The 17746-nt window shown below is 43.5% G+C and overlaps 2 protein-coding genes across 17 annotated transcripts in view; both read left to right on the top strand.

The window, feature by feature from the left end:
* LOC110501754 (nck-associated protein 1) overlaps positions 1–2775 on the top strand; it is a 70308-nt gene extending 67533 nt beyond the window's left edge. For 9 of the 16 annotated variants that reach the window (XM_036959119.2, XM_090215933.1, XM_036959120.2 and 6 more), the window contains one exon: positions 142–2775. In XM_036959119.2, coding sequence (XP_036815014.1) covers positions 142–258 — 117 coding nt within the window. In that variant the 3' untranslated portion in view covers positions 259–2775. The remainder of the gene's footprint in view (positions 1–141) is intronic. The other 7 variants (XR_016490622.1, XR_016490624.1, XR_016490621.1 and 4 more) reach the window with 3 other exon arrangements.
* Positions 2776–3121: 346 nt separating this feature from the next.
* Positions 3122–8028, top strand: frzb (frizzled related protein). Its single transcript, XM_021579521.3, has 6 exons — positions 3122–5012; positions 5164–5202; positions 5354–5413; positions 5701–5766; positions 6117–6321; positions 6649–8028. The coding sequence occupies exons 1-6, from the start codon at positions 4553–4555 to the stop codon at positions 6770–6772; spliced, it is 954 nt and encodes a 317-aa protein (XP_021435196.1). The 5' UTR covers positions 3122–4552; the 3' UTR covers positions 6773–8028.
* The last annotated feature ends 9718 nt before the right edge of the window (positions 8029–17746 follow it).

The raw sequence follows: 17746 nt of genomic DNA, 5'->3' as shown, positions 1-17746 counted from the left end.
GCCGTATGTGGGCCCTGGTCAAAAGTTGTGCACTTATATAGGGAATAGGGTGCCATTTGGGATGCAACCTATGTGTAACTTTGTTCACACAGTGTTTATTTTGGGTTGTATCCTTATCCATCCATGTGTTTTCTCTACCAGATTGTGCAGGAGTCCCCATTCCTGACCATGGACCTTCTGGAGTCTTGCTTCCCCTATGTGCTGCTCCGTAACGCATACCACGCCGTCTACAAGCAGAGTGTGCCTTCCTCCACCTGAGAGCCCTGAGAGGAGGTGAAAAGAAGATAGAGAGGAGGAGGTGGAGAGGCTAGAGAGGAGGAGGAAGAGGAGAGGCTAGAGAGGAGGAGGAGGAGAGACTAGAGAGGAGGAGGAGGAGGAGAGGCTAGAGAGGAGGAGGAGGAGAGGCTAGAGAGGAGGAGGAAGAGGAGAGGCTAGAGAGGAGGAGGAGGAGAGGCTAGAGAGGAGGAGGAAGAGGAGAGGCTAGAGAGGAGGAGGAGGAGAGGCTAGAGAGGAGGAGGAGGAGAGGCTAGAGAGGAGGAGGAGAGGCTGGAGAGGAGGAGGAGGAAGAGGAGAGGCTGGAGAGGAGGAGGAAGAGGAGAGGCTGGAGAGGAGGAGGAAGAGGAGAGGCTGGAGAGGAAGAGGAGAGGCTAGAGAGGAGGGGGAGGAGAGGCTAGCGAGAGAGGAAAGGTGAGAGAGAGAGAGAGGCAGGGAGGCTAGCGAGAGAGAGAGGCAGGGAGGCTAGCGAGAGAGAGAGGCAGGGAGGCTAGCGAGAGAGAGAGGCAGGGAGGCTAGCGAGAGAGAGAGAGGCAGGGAGGCTAGCGAGAGAGAGAGAGGCAGGGAGGCTAGCGAGAGAGAGAGGCAGGGAGGCTAGCGAGAGAGAGAGGCAGGGTGGCTAGCAGAGAGAGAGAGGCAGGCAGGGAGGCTCCCTGCCTAGCGAGAGAAAGAGGTTCTGTCTGGAGCCTTAGCATGCAGAGAGTGAAGGAGACAACATCAGGGGCCTTATGTATCAAGCTTCTCAGAGTAGGAGTGATAATTTGAGATCAGTTTTGCCTTTTAGATCACAATTAATGAGATGTAATATTTTATTTGGATCCCACTGCTAATCTCTTCCTGGAGTCCAAACAGGAAACAAAACGACAAATAGAATACATAAAATGCATAATATACATAACACTACAGAATACACTACAGAATACACTACATAATACAATGCTTAATACAATACTTAATACAATGCAGAATACACTACGTAATATAATACTTAATACAGTGCAGAATACACTACATAATGCAATACTTAATACAATTTAATATAAAAATGTCTCTCTAAACAGTCCCCGTCGTGCCCTAAGGTGTTGTTTTATCCATTTTTTAAAATCTGGTTGTATTGCTAGTTTGAGTTACCCGGGGTGGTAGAGAGTTCCATTTAGTCATGGCTCTATGTAATACTGTGCGTTTCCCAGCCTCTGTTCTGGACCTGGGGGACTGTGAAGATACCTCTGGCTGCATGTCTTGTGTTGTACCTATGAGTGTCCAAACTATGTGCCAACTGCTTGAACAAACAGTTCGATACCTTTAACCAATCAACACCTGGCAAAAAAAAGACTTTGAGCCAAGAGAGATTGACATGCATACCACTGACATCCACCCTCTGTATACATTTTCCATGCAATATGTGCTGCTCTGTTCTGGATCAACTGCAATTTTCCTTTGTCCTTATTTGCCGCACAAGTTTACACAACTGGGCAGTAGTCCAAATCTGACAAAACTAGGGCCTGTAGGACCTGTCTGGTTGATTTCGATGTCAAGAAAGCAGAGCAACTTCTTATCATGAACAGAACTCTTCCCATTTTAGCAACCATTTAGTCTATGTTTTGACCATGACAGTTTGCTAGCTATGGTTACACCCAGCAGTTACATAGACAGGGGACCTGATCCTAGATCAGAACTCCTACTCTGAGACGCTTGATACATGCAGGCAACCCCAGAGCCCTATACTGAGAATAGAAATATATGGCTCTGTACAACTTGAGTGTCTGATATGATGATGTGACCATAGTGGGTGTGCTGTGTTTCATCTTCAGTCTTAAAGAAAACAAAAAAATAATATTATTGGTTTTGTGGGATAAGGGTTTTTTCTTTTCACCCAGTTTTATGAATGAATAATTTGTTTACTTAAATGAATCTGGTGTAAGCTTTGTTGACAATGATCAGTGGTACACTACTACTTAATTACATTTTTGAATACTGTCATAGTCTTTCATTTCTAAATATTGAATGGGTTAAAAAATGTAACACTAAAATTGCTATTAAGGGAAGCATTGCAATGTGCAAAACGAATTGCAGATTTTTGGGGAAATGATGATCCACAGTTATTCCATTCACCATCATCTGTTGATTATTACAGTATGTGTATCTGTGAATTTGTGTTAATTACATTCTTGTGTTCTTTTGAGATATTTGCCAAACTGTTGAGAAACCATAGCATTTTATATTATTTGGAGCTAAGCTAAAATGTTGGTATTAAACTTAAATATTATGAAAAGTGGTAACAGATCGTTGATATTTGTATAAAGCATAGAATAATTTTTTAACTAAATGCCTCATTGGCATAACCACTCCATTGTACCTGTCTGTACGGTATATAATAAACATTCTTTCATATGTACTGAATGTTAATAAATAGTTTTCCTTTTACCACTTTTATATGTTTTCAATGTTTCGATGAACTGTGTGTCCTCCATAACGTGACAAATAAATCTTAGGCTATATCCACTTACTGGCCTAATGTGTTTTTATTTTTTATCTAAACTTCAGGACATAAACTGCACACAAAATTCTATACATACTCAGACATACATACAGTACTACGATTAGCCGAATCATTTTAACTTGAGTTTGCATTTGAGACATTCGTTTAGAGAAATGTCCACAAAAGTTCAAGCTGTCACACTTGGCAGCTAATTGTCAAACTCACATCTGACCTGATTGTCTTATTGTGTTATTGAGTTGGCTTCTCAGTGTATTCTGAAACACAGGTTGTCTAGAACTTGGTCTTTCCTAGAACAGTTGTATTTTCGTAGGCCAACATTGGTCTTAGTCACTTGTTTCGTGCTTTTTTGTGTTTTTTTTGCTGTCAAAATATTAGTGGGGAAGTGTTCCTCCACCCTGAGGGTCCCGGCCAGCAGCCATCACATTGACGTTCCCCTGGTCATAATGTTAAACACCCCCTCAGTCCCGTGATCACACACACACACAAGCATAGATACATGTGAACACACACGATCAGTAGTTTCCGTGTTCATGTTTGACTGGAGGAACAAATGTGAACATTATAATAATGGCTGACAGGTAATCAGGCGACCCTTTGATCTACAAATCTTAAATCCTAAATCTGCTCTCTTTTCCACTGGTACAGAATTTGTGAGAAACTAAATGAAAAGGCTCTTTAAGAAGCTTTCATAACAGTAATTTGCTCCACTTTATTTGGCCTAATTTTGCATGGATCCAGAAAACTCTGAAATGGTATTTAATTAAATAGTGATCACTGAAATTGTATTTAATTAAATAGTGAACACTGAAATGGTGAATACTGTATCTTAATTATAATTAACTATTTGACCCTATATGACCTCTTGGTCACATGTAATGTAAACGATCTCTTTAAAATCCTCCATGCTGTTCATTGTATATTATTTAAACACTGTTTGCATAAAGGATGCTATTTAACACATTCTTAATCTTGTCAACAGCCAATAAGCCTATTAACACTCATCAAAGACAATTGTGTTGTGTTTACACTAGTTAGGCTTGATTAAAGTTGATTGTGTACTTAGCACTATCCTCATATGTCTTTAGATTTGTGACTTTATACTGGTGTCTTTATAAGGGTTTCATGACTTTTAATCCAAATAGAAATGAATAGGCCTAGCTACTGAAATGAGTTAGGCTATATAGCCTATTTCATAACGACCAAGCGTTTCAAAGAAGGCTGTGGGACAAGCTATCCAGCCCTGCTTGGTATTGGCTTGAAGCAGGAGAGGAGGAGTGTCCTGGGTCAGACTGAGGCATGATGATGATGCGGAGGGGTAAAAAAGCTGGTCCCGCACTGTGCGGTCACTGCGATTCCAGCGAGCAATCACTGCAGCGCAAACTGGTCTGGGGAGGAAGGGATAGAGAGAGCGGAGCCACCACCCCAGCCCACTTCCACCCGCAATATGATCACACACGCGCCGATGGAATAAGCAACAAAAGAACAGTGGGAAAACTAAAGGAATCTCCACGTTGTCTCCCGCTAGGAATTCGATTCGAATCGGCTTTGTTGTTTTGGTTTTACGCACGAAAGATGACTTTCGCTCCTCGTTCCTTCTACGTGACGCTAAGTTTGGACACGTCCAGGTAGACAGACAACTTTCGACAGCAACTTTAGGGCTATAGATTTTAGGATTGCATTGAAGTTTATCCATGCCTACTTCATAACCAGGCATTGCATTTAGCTTTCATTTTTTTTAAATTTTGTTATCCGAAACCACCTGTCTGAATATAACTGAGGATGATCATGTTTTCACACGAGTTCTTCGTCTCCTTCCTCGCGGTTACCTGTCTGTTTGGGATACCCAGAGCGTCCGCAGCGGCTTGCGAGCCCATCCGGATCCCACTGTGCAAGTCCATGCCCTGGAACATGACGAAAATGCCCAACCACCTCCACCACAGCACCCAGGCGAACGCAGTCTTAGCGATTGAGCAGTTTGAAGGGCTTCTTGGCACTCAGTGCAGTCCAGATTTACTGTTCTTTCTGTGCGCAATGTACGCTCCAATATGCACTATTGACTTCCAACACGACCCTATCAAGCCATGCAAGTCGGTGTGTGAACGGGCGAAGTGCGGCTGTGAACCGGTGATGAAGCGGTATAATCACACCTGGCCAGAGAGCTTGGCCTGCGAGGATCTGCCAGTCTATGACCGGGGAGTCTGCATCTCGCCAGAGGCCATTGTCAAAGCAGAAGGACCAGGTAGGATAAGGGTGTATTTCTGAAATATATATTGTGAATAAATATACCTCACATAATATAAAGAGAAAGAGATCAAATGGAAAATATGATGATGATGTACAATTCTCTACATCAGCCACTTGTAAGTAAATATTATTCCTCTCTTCCTCAGACAACCCCTATTATCAAGACCCCTCAAAATGCTCACCTGGTAAGATCCATGTGACCCTTGAATATGTTCCCAATATAAAGTGACAAAAAAATTAAACCACAGTTGCCTATTGTTTTAGAGGCTACTTGTGAAGTGATAGATTGTACTGTTCTTCAGTGAAATTTTTCTCATCATTGTTATCTTTATTCAGAATCAACTCCTGACTTTCCAAGTGACTCTCACAATGTGAACTGTAAAGGAGCCAACAATGGTAAAATAATATTCACATTTTCTTTGCTTTATCTAAACATTTGAATACTTTTGCATGGAGCTGTTTTTGTCCTAACATACTAAAAATGTATCATAATGTGCTTAGAAATGTATGTCTACAAATCTTTGGCTATTGAATTTAGTGCTGAAGAATCTTTTCTGTACAGTATTATGTTAGAATACGATATAGATTTTGATGTGTTTGTCATTACATTTATTTCAAGAATGTAATATTGCTGTTCAAATACCAGATGTTCTACAATGAATCACATCCTTTTATTGTTTCAGATCGATGCAAGTGCAAGTCGGTAAGACTGGGTCTCAAGACCTACCTAAAGAGTAATTACAACTATGGTGAGTTATTTTCTGTAGGATTTTTTTTAGGCAATTACTTTTGCAGTTCTGAAGTGAGTGAGAGAAGATTCCAGAATGAGAGAGATATAGTTAGCTGATTATTACAATGCATGATATTATCATTGTCCTAAAACTCTGGATGTTATTCCAGACACAGATTAAACCTAGTCCTGCAGTAAAAAGCACTCTCAATGGAATCTCCATCAAAAATGCTTTTTAGTCCTGGACTAGGCTTAATTCATGTCCAGGAAACCGTCCCTGAATGTTCAGTCAAACAAATTGGCTTTCAAATGTAAAGGTTCCTAAAATAATCAAATAAAATAAAATCGTGTTTAATCTTTTCCTCCCAGTGATTCGTGCGAGGGTGAAGGAGATTAGAAGCAGAAATCATGATCTGAGTGCCATCGTGGAGGTCAAAGACATCCTGAAGTCTTCCTTAGTGAACATCCCTCGTGATACAGTCACACTGTACTACAACTCTGGCTGTCCCTGTCCTCCTCTCACTGCCAACGACGAGTACATCATCATGGGTTACGAGAACGAGGAGAGATCCAGGTACGTCTTTAGCCAGTCGTATTACTGTATCTCTATTAGCAACAATCATTCATGGAATCATATATGATTGTGTACATCAGCAGAGCTGTCAATTCCAAATGTCATAATTGATAGCAATGGAGGAGAATAGGAATTGGAATGGAACTTTCAGTTAAAAATGTACAACAAGATTGGAGTCAATTCCATTTCAATTCAGGATTGAAATGGAATTGACTCCAACCCTGTTGTACATTTTTAAGGAAGGCAGTAGTACCTACTGTAGCCCTACTTCCAGCTTTATGTAATTCATAACACATTGTAACTCATATGCCCCCCACCTGTCTGTAGACTTCTGCTCATCGAAGGCTCCATTGCACAGAAGTGGAAGGACCGTATGGGGAGGAAGGTGAGGCGTTGGGACCAGAGCCGAGGGAACTCGGGGAGAAGCAATATGCGGAGGAGCCGCCACTGATCAACCAAGACGCGTCCCTGTGCAGTGATGATCGGGTTGCAAAATTCCACCAACTTTCCCAAAATTCCAAGTTTTCTGGAATCAGGGGGGAATAAGCAAGAAATATGTAATCCTCCAACTGGGAATTCTGGGAATTTGGGGAAAGTTACCAGAATGTTGCAACCCTAAATGATGACATATGGGACAACATATGGAGATAGAAAGAAAAGTGTTTGCAGACAGAAAACTGAAATTGCACTATTGCACGTTTTATTTTTCAAAACTGTTGTAGCTGAATGTAGATTATTTTTTAGTTGTTGCTTTGTTTTGTATTATATTTGTTTATAATTCTTTTTTGAGTGTGTGTGTTTTCATAATTTTTTTTGCACAAACAAAATGTTCATTTAACAGTGCTGAGTGTGTGTACAGTTGGACGAGACTTGCGAGGGACTTTACTGGAAGAGTGACAGGGACTTTATCCTACATGGCACCCTATTAACTATATAGGGAACTTTGGACTTGGCCCAGGCTCTGGTCAAAAGTAGTGAACTATATAGGAAATAGGGTGTCATTTAGGATGCACAATGGTCTTAGCACAGCATTATGTTAGAAGCACTCTAAAGAAAAATGATGAATATTTATCTAGCAGCTAGAGACTGCACATGGGATGAAGTGGATGTCTTTAAGATACCAAAGTGCTTTTATGATGGGGTGCTCTGTTATGCTTTATTTCTTTTAAAGGAAACACAAACAAGTTGTAATCTGGCTATTTTACACTACAAGAGGATTTAACATGTTTCAAAGGAGAAAAATGAACAAAGGATGAGGAAGGTGGGAGGGAGGCAGGGACATATGTTTTTGTCAGTATGCGAAGAAAGGTCAGATTGATCCAAGAAGACAGAGTATATGTCATTGAAGACAACACAAAACACGACAACATTGAGCTATTGAAATAATGATTGCATTACATGTAATATGTCTCCCTCTCTCTCTCTTTTTCTCTCTCTCTGGAACAAATGTTTGAATTGCTTTCTTATATGTCTCATGCTTTGGAGCTCTGATGATTTGCTAAGTGTCTTTCTTCCGGTCGTTTTTGGTGCTTCGGGTTTTTCTAAACTGAACTGTAGTTTTATACTTCTCATATACATCACTCTGGTTTGTCTTCGTACACAACATACATACATATATAAATCTATGAAATGCTAACCAGCTCAATTGTGATTTTAAATCTGATTTGAGTGCTTTATTAAACATTGTCTGGCTGGTGTCATATCCAACGCATAGTCCATGGCTGTATGAGCTGTCTTGCACATAATGTGATCAGAACATGTTTTTATTCCAAGACAATATTTTCTATAGCCTAACCTACTTGAAGAACTCAACCTGACTAAATTGACCCGACTAAGCTACAACATGGGTAGCCATGACTGACTAGCCTACACACTTCAACATATTGAGAGAAGCATGTTGAGAAGTCTGTACTGTAAATGAACAGGAGTTCAAGGAATGAAGAGGGAAGCTATATGTATGAGTGGCTACGAGGTTGAGGAAAGTCAGAGAGAGAATCTGGACTGAGGCCAAATCAGCGTACTGCTCGCCTGCTCCCTCCCAGCCTATGAAAGCATTCATGCTCTTAGTCAGAGGGAGTCTGTTTATCATCCAACAGTACAGTCTCAAAACCAAACCAATCGACAGGGAAAGAGTGTTGGCCTCTAATGTGAAATAATGCTTGCTCGCTATGAACAGATAAAGCTTGGCCTTGCGCAGTGACAGACAGAAGCAGCAAAACCGATTCTCCTCACACTAAAAGAGGTCTACCAGTATCACATGAACCATACAAAGTTTATTAGTTTGTCAAGCAACCTAATTCACCACTCAAGTGAAGAATAGAGTGCATAGTAAAAAATGCACAATAGAACAAGAATACAATTCATAATTTAACTATTTTAATGTTGCTTACTTGTCATGTGAAACTAAATAGGAAAGTGGATATTTTATTATTTGTCACCCAGGTCAGCGATAATACTGAGGTCTTGAATGCTTCCTGGCCCACACTACTGTACGTCATCAAAGATTCTACATCTCCCTATGTGAAGTCCATAGACTAAGAATGATGATCGTTCTATTTCTATGACAACGTCATCCTGTCGGGTGCTGCCGGAACCTTATTTACAGGTGATCAGATATGAAGTGTAGGGTGAGGAGACTTAATCATGGACTGTCTGTGGTGAGTTTATGAGATAATGAACACAAAATGAACTTGTTATAACAAGCCCACCTCGATGTTCGGTCCATGAATTGGGAGGCCATCTTCAGCCATACACACGCAGGCATGCACAGGTGCACACACACACTATTACCTCTGTCTTGTTTTAGTGCAACCGGACACTTGGGATAAATCACTCTCATAATTCATCTGTCCCACCTCCTGCATTTTACTCACGTAAATGATGCACCATATGGAAACCATCAGATCCCAGTACAGTGCAGTGAGAGATGTAAATCTTGTTTTCCGGCGTAGCCGCTATGCTCGGGGCTGGGTTGTGTCCCAAATAGCACCCAATTCCCTATAGTGCACTACCCTATGGGCCAGAGTCAAAAGTAGTGCACTATCTAGGGAATAGGGTGTCATTTGGACACAGCTCAAGTGGTGTGAGATCATGGAAGAGGCACCACTCTGTTCCAGGCCAGCGCCTTCCTGCCTCCCTAAACACATTACTGACTGGGTTTATAAGACACATATTTAATGACTTCCATAAGAGCACAGTGATTGACACACCATCAAGCCCTACTGTACCTGCTACCTCTCGGCTGAAAGCTGGAACGATAGGTCAGATAAAGTGCACTTTTAATCACTCTTCACTCTGCAAAAGGAGTGATTTTATTTCACATTATGACTTTGCAATAATGAAATTATGCATCAACTCTAAAACAATTTAATTAGAGTTGCCGTTTGTCATTCTCCTGTAGAATAAAACAATGCAATGATGCATGATGAGAAACTATTCTCTGATTCCAGAATATTCACCTCTATTTGCTCTCCTTCTATCTGTTCCTCTCCTCTACCTCGCTGGGGAGACTGAGGCAGTATCTACCCGTTTCCCATGAAAGCTCAGCAGCTCTGTTTCCTGTGCTGGAGCTCAGGGGAAGGCAGGGGGAGGTGAGGGGATGGGGAGAACCCTGGGTCAAAGCCCTCGCTGGCTCAATGCTCAGAGGTTGTGGCTGGAGAGAGAGAGAGAGATGAAACGGTCCAGGGAGGAGAACACAGTGGCAACACATCAAACTCATCTCTCTCTCTCTTTCCAGCTCTTCTCCATCTCTCTATTTCCATAGTTCCTCCATCTCTCTCTCTCTCTCTCTCTCTCTCTTTCCATCTCTTCTCCATCTCTCTATTTCCATATTTCCTCCATCTCTCTCTCTCTCTTTCCATCTCTTCTCCATCTCTTCTCCATCTCTCTATTTCAATATTTCCTCAATCTCTCTCTCTCTCTCTTTCCATCTCTTCTCCATCTCTCTATTTCCATATTTCCTCCATCTCTCTCGCTCTCTCTCCATCTATTCTCCATCCCTCTCTCTCTCTCTTGCTCTCTCTCTCTCTCTCTGTCAGAAACCTCTGTTTTCTCTGTCCTCACCGGTTTGCGGTGCGCACCGACCACCGTCACATAGAGAACAGACTGGAACAAAACCTCTCATCACCACAAGCGACCCCTTTGGACCCTTTGGAGGAGATGGCTGATCTGTTCCTTCCTCATCCTCTGGCTTTATGAGTAGAAGAGCCACATGTTAGAAGAATTAGCTAGGAAGCATATCAAGTCTGGACAAAATGTGTTTAACCAGTGTCCCAGCTGGTTCCATGGTTGCTTTTGTCCCATGTCCAATGCAAACTAACTTGCGTCAGATAAGATTTACCAGGCTGCAACAGACCCTAATTGATTATCTTGTGGTTTATCATTGGTGGAAGTGTGAACGGGCCAGACCATGGGCGTTAGAAGTGTGAAACATGAAGTTTGGGTAGATGTATAGAGACAGGTTCTGTGCTGCTGCTGTTCTGCTTATTGCCCAGGCCCAGCATGTTTAATGTTCCCCCTGGAGGGATGACCTCTACTTCCCCTGCTGATGGCTGGCTTCAACGAGGCTTCGCTGAGCCTGTTTGCTGGGCCTCGGGGTGACTGAATGATTGCTCCATGTTTATTTTCCTCTGAGAGGTGGAAAAACCCCACCCACCCGACCAACCCGGGGCCACTGGAATGGGTTGGAGCGGAGAGCTGTGGAGCGGTGTAGAGCTGGCAGCCCTTCCACCATTTCTGGCGTCAGTGAGTTGTAACACCTTATAACCACAGTGTGGTTTTTATTAGGGGAACATTGAAGTTCACGGAAAACACACAATATAACTTTGAAAGTGTACGTCATTTGAAATAACCATTAGAAAAAATATTGGAATTTTGTTTTGTGTTATAAGCGTTATAATTTCATTAGAGAATAGTTCAACTGAGAGAGAGTTTGTTTTTTATTTGTAACTACGTTCCTAAATTAATTTGCTCAAACTGTGTGCAGCAGCCACAGACTAGAATGAAAAAGGTTGGTTCACACAATGAAAAAGTGTCAGGCTAAGTAACGTACATGGGGAGTCCCGTGTGGCCCCTATCCTATCTGTTTATGTGTTTCACATAGTGGTTAGTTATACCCAGGAGCCCTCTATTCAAGTTAATGGCTTTTCTCCATCAAGTGCCTGACTTACATTCTCAATTAGAGTGCCATAAAGTACCCACAGGCTGTAACTTCACACTGGATTACACTGAGGAAGAATAGAATAGCATTTTCAATATTCATGTATTGCTTCCATCCCTCTCCTTGTCTCAAACCAGGGACTCTCTGAACACATCAACAACAGTCACCCACGAAGCATCGTTACCTATCTGTTCACAAAAGCCATGGCCCTTGCAGAGCAAGGGAAACAACCATATTAAGGTCTCAGAGCGAGTGGCATCAGTGATTGAACGCTACGTATCGTTAACTAGCTAGGCATTTCACACCGGCTACATTGAGAACAAAACAATACCTACCTGTCGAGGGACATTTTTTTTTCACCTTTATTTAACCAGGTAGGCTAGTTGAGAAGAAGTTCTCATTTACAACTGCGACCTGGCCAAGATAAAGCAAAGCAGTGCAACACAAACAGCAACACAGAGTAACACATGGAATAATCAAACATACAAATCGATAACACAATAGAAAAAGTCTATATACAGTATGTGCAAATGAGGTGGCGGCAGGGTAGCCTAGTGGTTAGAGCATTGGACTAGTAACTGAAAGGTTGCAAGTTCAAATCCCCGAGCTGACAAGGTACAAAATCTGTCGTTCTGCCCTTGAACAGGCAGTTAACCCACTGTTCCTAGGCCGTCATTGAAAATAAGAATTTGTTCTTAACTGACTTGCCTAGTAAAATAAAGGTAAAAAAAAAAAAAAAAAAAAAAGGTAAGATAAGGGAGGTAAGACAATAAATAGGCCATAGTGGCGAAATAATTACAATTTAGCAATTAAACACTGGAGTGATAGTTGAAGATGAATGTGCAAGTAGAGATACTGGGGTGCAAAGGAGCAAAAAAATAATAAAAATAAATAACAGTATGGGGATGAGGTAGTTGGATGGGCTATTTACAGATGGGCTATGTACAGGTGCAGTGATCTGTGAGCTGCTCTGACAGCTGGTGCTTAAAGTTAGTGAGGGAGATATGAGTTTCCAGCTTCAGTGATTTTTGCAATTCATTCCAGTCATTGGCAGCAGAGAACTGGAAGGAAAGGCAGCCAAAGCAAGAATTGGCTTTGGGGTGACCAGTGAGATATACCTACTGGAGCGTGTGCTGCCGGTGGGTGCTGCTATGGTGACCAGTGAGCTGAGAAAAGGTGGGGCTTTACCTAGCCAAGACTTATAGATGACCTGGAGCCAGTGGGTTTGGCGACGAATATGAAGCGAGGGCCAGCCAACAAGAGCATACAGGTCGCAGTGGTGGGTAGTATATGGGGCTTTGGTGACAAAACGGGTGGCACTGTGATAGACTACATCCAATTTGCTGAGTAGAGTGTTGGAGGCTATTTTGCATTGCCAAAGTTAAGGATTGGCAGGATCGTCAGTTTTACGAGGGTATGTTTGGCAGCATGAGTGAAGGATGCTTTGTTGCGAAATAAGAAGCCGATTCTAGATTTAATTTTGGATTGGAGATGCTTAATGTGAGTCTGGAAGGATAGTTTACAGTCTAATCAGACACCTAGGTATTTGTAGTTGTCCACATATTCTAAGTCAGAACTGTCCAGAGTAGTGAGCAGCAAGATGTATACAGAGAAAAGAGTCGGCCTGATAATTAAACCCTGTGGCACCCCCATAGAGACTGCCAGAGGTCCGGACAACAGGCCCGCCTGATTTGACACACTGAACTATGTCGGAGAACCAGGCGAGGCATTCATTTGAGAAACCAAGGCTGTTGAGTCTGCCGATAAGAATATGGGGATTGACAGAGTTGAAAGCTTTGGCCAGGTCGATGAATACAGCTGCACAGAATTGTCTCTTATCGATGGTGGTTATGATATAATTTAGGATCTTGTGCGTAGCTGAGGTGCACCCATGACCAGCTCGGAAACCAGATTGCATAGCGGAGAAGGTAGGCTGGGATTCGAAACGGTCGGTGATCTGTTTGTTAACTTGACTTTCGAAGACCTTAGAAAGGCAGGGTAGGATAAATATAGGTCTGTAGCAGTTTGGGTCTAGAGTGTCTCCCCTTTGAAGAGGGGGATGACTGCGGCAGCTTCCCAATCTTTGGGGATCTCAGACGATACGAAAGAGAGGTTGAACAGGCTAGAAATAGGGCTTGCAAAAAATGTTGTGGATAATTATAGAAAGAGAAGGTCCAGATTGTCTAGCCAAATCAAATCAAATAAAATAAAATAAAATAACATTTTATTTGTCACATACACATGGTTAGCAGATGTTAATGCGAGTGTAGCAAAATGCTTGTGCTTCTAGTTCCGACAATGCAGTAATAACCAACAAGTAATCTAACTAACAATTCCAAAACTACTGTCTTATACACTGTGTAAGGGGATAAAGAATATGTACATAAGGATATATGAATGAGTGATGGTACAGAGCAGCATAGGCAGGATACAGTAGATGGTATCGAGTACAGTATATACATGAGGTGAGTATGTAAACAAAGTGGCATAGTTAAAGTGGCTAGTGATACATGTATTACATAAGGATGCAGTCAATGATATAGAGTACAGTATATACGTATGCATATGAGATGAATAATGTAGGGTAAGTAGCATTATATAAGGTATCATTGTTTAAAGTGGCTAGTGATATATTTACATCATTTCCCATCAATTCCCATTATTAAAGTGGCTGGAGTTGAGTCAGTGTCAGTGTCAGTGTGTTGGCAGCAGCCACTCAATGTTAGTGGTGGCTGTTTAACAGTCTGATGGCCTTGAGATAGAAGCTGTTTTTCAGTCTCTCGGTCCGAGCTTTGATGCACCTGTACTGACCTCGCCTTCTGGATGATAGCGGGGTGAACAGGCAGTGGCTCGGGTGGTTGATGTCCTTGATGATCTTTGTGGCCTTCCTGTAACATCGGGTGGTGTAGGTGTCCTGGAGGGCAGGTAGTTTGCCCCCGGTGATGCGTTGTGCAGACCTCACTACCCTCTGGAGAGCCTTACGGTTGTGGGTGGAGCAGTTGCCGTACCAGGCGGTGATACAGCCCGCCAGGATGCTCTCGATTGTGCATCTGTAGAAGTTTGTGAGTGCTTTTGGTGACAAACCAAATTTCTTCAGCCTCCTGAGGTTGAAGAGGCGCTGCTGCGCCTTCTTCACGATGCTGTCAGTGTGAGTTGACCAATTCAGTTTGTCTGTGATGTGTATGCCGAGGGACTTAAAACTTGCTACCCTCTCCACTACTGTTCCATCGATGTGGATAGGGGGGTGTTCCCTCTGCTGTTTCCTGAAGTCCACAATCATCTCCTTAGTTTTGTTGACGTTGAGTGTGAGGTTATTTTCCTGACACCACACTCAGAGGGCCCTCACCTCCTCCCTGTAGGCCGTCTCATCGTTGTTGGTAATCAAGCCTACCACTGTTGTGTCGTCCGCAAACTTGATGATTGAGTTGGAGGCGTGCGTGGCCACGCAGTCGTGGGTGAACAGGGAGTACAGGAGAGGGCTCAGAACGCACCCTTGTGGGGCCCCAGTGTTGAGGATCAGCGGGGTGGAGATGTTGCCTACCCTCACCACCTGGGGGCGGCCCGTCAGGAAGTCCAGTACCCAGTTGCACAGGGCGGGGTCGAGACCCAGGGTCTCGAGCTTGATGACGAGCTTGGAGGGTACTATGGTGTTGAATGCCGAGCTGTAGTCGATGAACAGCATTCTCACATAGGTATTCCTCTTGTCCAGATGGGTTAGGGCAGTGTGCAGTGTGGTTGAGATTGCATCGTCTGTGGACCTATTTGGGCGGTAAGCAAATTGGAGTGGGTCTAGGGTGTCGGGTAGGGTGGAGGTGATATGGTCCTTGACTAGTCTCTCAAAGCACTTCATGATGACGGAAGTGAGTACTACGGGGCGGTAGTCGTTTAGCTCAGTTACTTTAGCTTTCTTGGGAACAGGAACAATGGTGGCCCTCTTGAAGCATGTGGGAACAGCAGACTGGTATAGGGATTGATTGAATATGTCCGTAAACACACCGGCCAGCTGGTCTGCGCATGCTCTGAGGGCGTGGTTGGGGATGCCGTCTGGGCCTGCAGCCTTGCGAGGGTTAACACGTTTAAATGTCTTACTCACCTCGGCTGCAGTGAAGGAGAGTCCGCATGTTTTGGTTGCGGGCCGTGTCAGTGGCACTGTATTGTCCTCAAAGCGGGCAAAACAGTTATTTAGTCTGCCTGGGAGCAGGACATCCTGGTCCGTGACTGGGCTGGATTTCTTCTTGTAGTCCGTGATTGACTGTAGACCCTGCCACATGCCTCTTGTGTCTGAGCCGTTGAATTGAGATTCTACTTTGTCTCTGTACTGACGCTTAGCTTGTTTGATAGCCTTGCGGAGGGAATAGCTGCACTGTTTGTATTCGGTCATGTTACCAGTCACCTTGCCCTGATTAAAAGCAGTGGTTCACGCGAATGCTGCCATCAATCCACGGTTTCTGGTTAGGGAATGTTTTAATCGTTGCTATGGGAACGACATCTTCAACGCACGTTCTAATGAACTCGCACACCGAATCAGCGTATTTGTCAATATTGTTATCTGACGCAATACGAAACATGTCCCAGTCCACGTGATGGAAGCAGTCTTGGAGTGTGGAGTCAGCTTGGTCGGACCAGCGTTGGACAGACCTCAGCGTGGGAGCCTCTTGTTTTAGTTTCTGTCTGTAGGCAGGGATCAACAAAATGGAGTCGTGGTCAGCTTTTCCGAAAGGAGGGCGGGGCAGGGCCTTATATGCGTCGCGGAAGTTAGAGTAACAATGATCCAAGGTTTTTCCACCCCTGGTTGCGCAATCGATATGCTGATAAAATTTAGGAAGTCTTGTTTTCAGATTAGCCTTGTTAAAATCCCCAGCAACAATGAATGCAGCCTCCGGATAAATGGATTCCAGTTTGCAAAGAGTCAAATAAAGTTTGTTCAGAACCATCAATGTGTCTGCTTGGGGGGGAATATATACGGCTGTGATTATAATCGAAGAGAATTCTCTTGGTAGATAATGCGGTCTACATTTGATTGTGAGGAATTCTAAATCAGGTGAACAGAAGGATTTGAGTTCCTGTATGTTTCTTTCATCACACCATGTCTCGTTAGTCATAAGGCATACGCCCCCGCCCCTCTTCTTACCAGAAAGATGTTTGTTTCTGTCGGCGCGATGCGTGGAGAAACCCGCTGGCTGCACCGCCCCGGATAGCGTCTCTCCAGTGAGCCATGTTTCCGTGAAGCAAAGAACGTTACAGTCTCTGATGTCCCTCTGGAATGCTACCCTTGCTCGGATTTCATCAACCTTGTTGTCAAGAGACTGGACATTGGCGAGAAGGATGCTAGGGAGTGGTGCACATTGTGCCCGTCTCCGGAGTCTGACCAGAAGACCGCCTCGTTTCCCTCTTTTTCAGAGTCGTTTTTTTGGGTCGCTGCATGGGATCCATTCCATTGTCCTGGGTGAAAGGCAGAACACAGGATCCGCGTCTCGAAAAACATATTCTTGGTCGTACTGATGGTGAGTTGATGCTGATCTTATATTCAGTAGTTCTTCTCGACTGTATGTAATGAAACCTAAGATGACCTGGGGTACTAATGTAAGAAATAACACGTAAAAAAACAAAACACTGCATAGTTTCCTAGGAACGCGAAGCGAGCCGGCCATCTCTGTCGGCGCCGGCTGATTTGTAGGGGTCCAGATTTTGCAGCTCTTTCAGAACGTCAGCGATCTCGATTTGGGTGAAGAAGAAATGGGGGAGGCTTGGGCAAGTTGCTGTGGGGGTGCAGGGCTGTTAACAGGGGTTGGGATAGCCAGGTGGAAAGCATGGCCAGCTGTAGAAAAATGCTTATTGAAATTCTCAATTATCGCAGTTTTATCGGTGGTGACAGTGTTTCCTAGCCTCAGTGCAGTGGACAGCTGGGAGGAAGTGCTCTTATTCTCCATGGACTTTACAGTGTCCCAGAACCTTTTGGAGTTTTGGCTACAGGATGAACATTTCTATTTGAAAAAGCTAGCCTTTGCTTTCCTAACTGCCTGTGTATATTGGTTCCTACCTCCCCTGAAAAGTTGCATATCACGTGGGCTTTTCGATGCTAACGCAGTACGCCACAGGATGTTTTTGTGCAGGTCAAGGGCAGTCAGGTCTGGAGTCAACCAAGAGCTATATCTGTTCCTGGTTTTGAATGGGGCATGCTTATTTAAGATGGTGAGGAAAGCACTTTTAAAGAATAACCAGGCTTCCTCTACTGACGGAATGAGGTCAATATCCTTCCAGGAAACC

The sequence above is a fragment of the Oncorhynchus mykiss genome, chromosome 22, assembly GCF_057628025.1.
Source record: "Oncorhynchus mykiss isolate SJ-2025 chromosome 22, ASM5762802v1, whole genome shotgun sequence".
Lineage (NCBI taxonomy): Eukaryota > Metazoa > Chordata > Actinopteri > Salmoniformes > Salmonidae > Oncorhynchus > Oncorhynchus mykiss.
Note: the sequence above shows the minus strand (reverse complement) of the source record. Positions and strands in the feature narration are given on the sequence as shown.

Coding starts and splice junctions, on each gene's coding strand:
- frzb (XM_021579521.3), top strand. CDS start 4,553: ATGATCATGTTTTCACACGAGTTCTTCGTCTCCTTCCTCGCGGTTACC. Junction 5,203..5,353: donor CCCCTCAAAATGCTCACCTG/GTAAGATCCATG, acceptor ATCTTTATTCAG/AATCAACTCCTGACTTTCCA. Junction 5,767..6,116: donor AAAGAGTAATTACAACTATG/GTGAGTTATTTT, acceptor TTTTCCTCCCAG/TGATTCGTGCGAGGGTGAAG.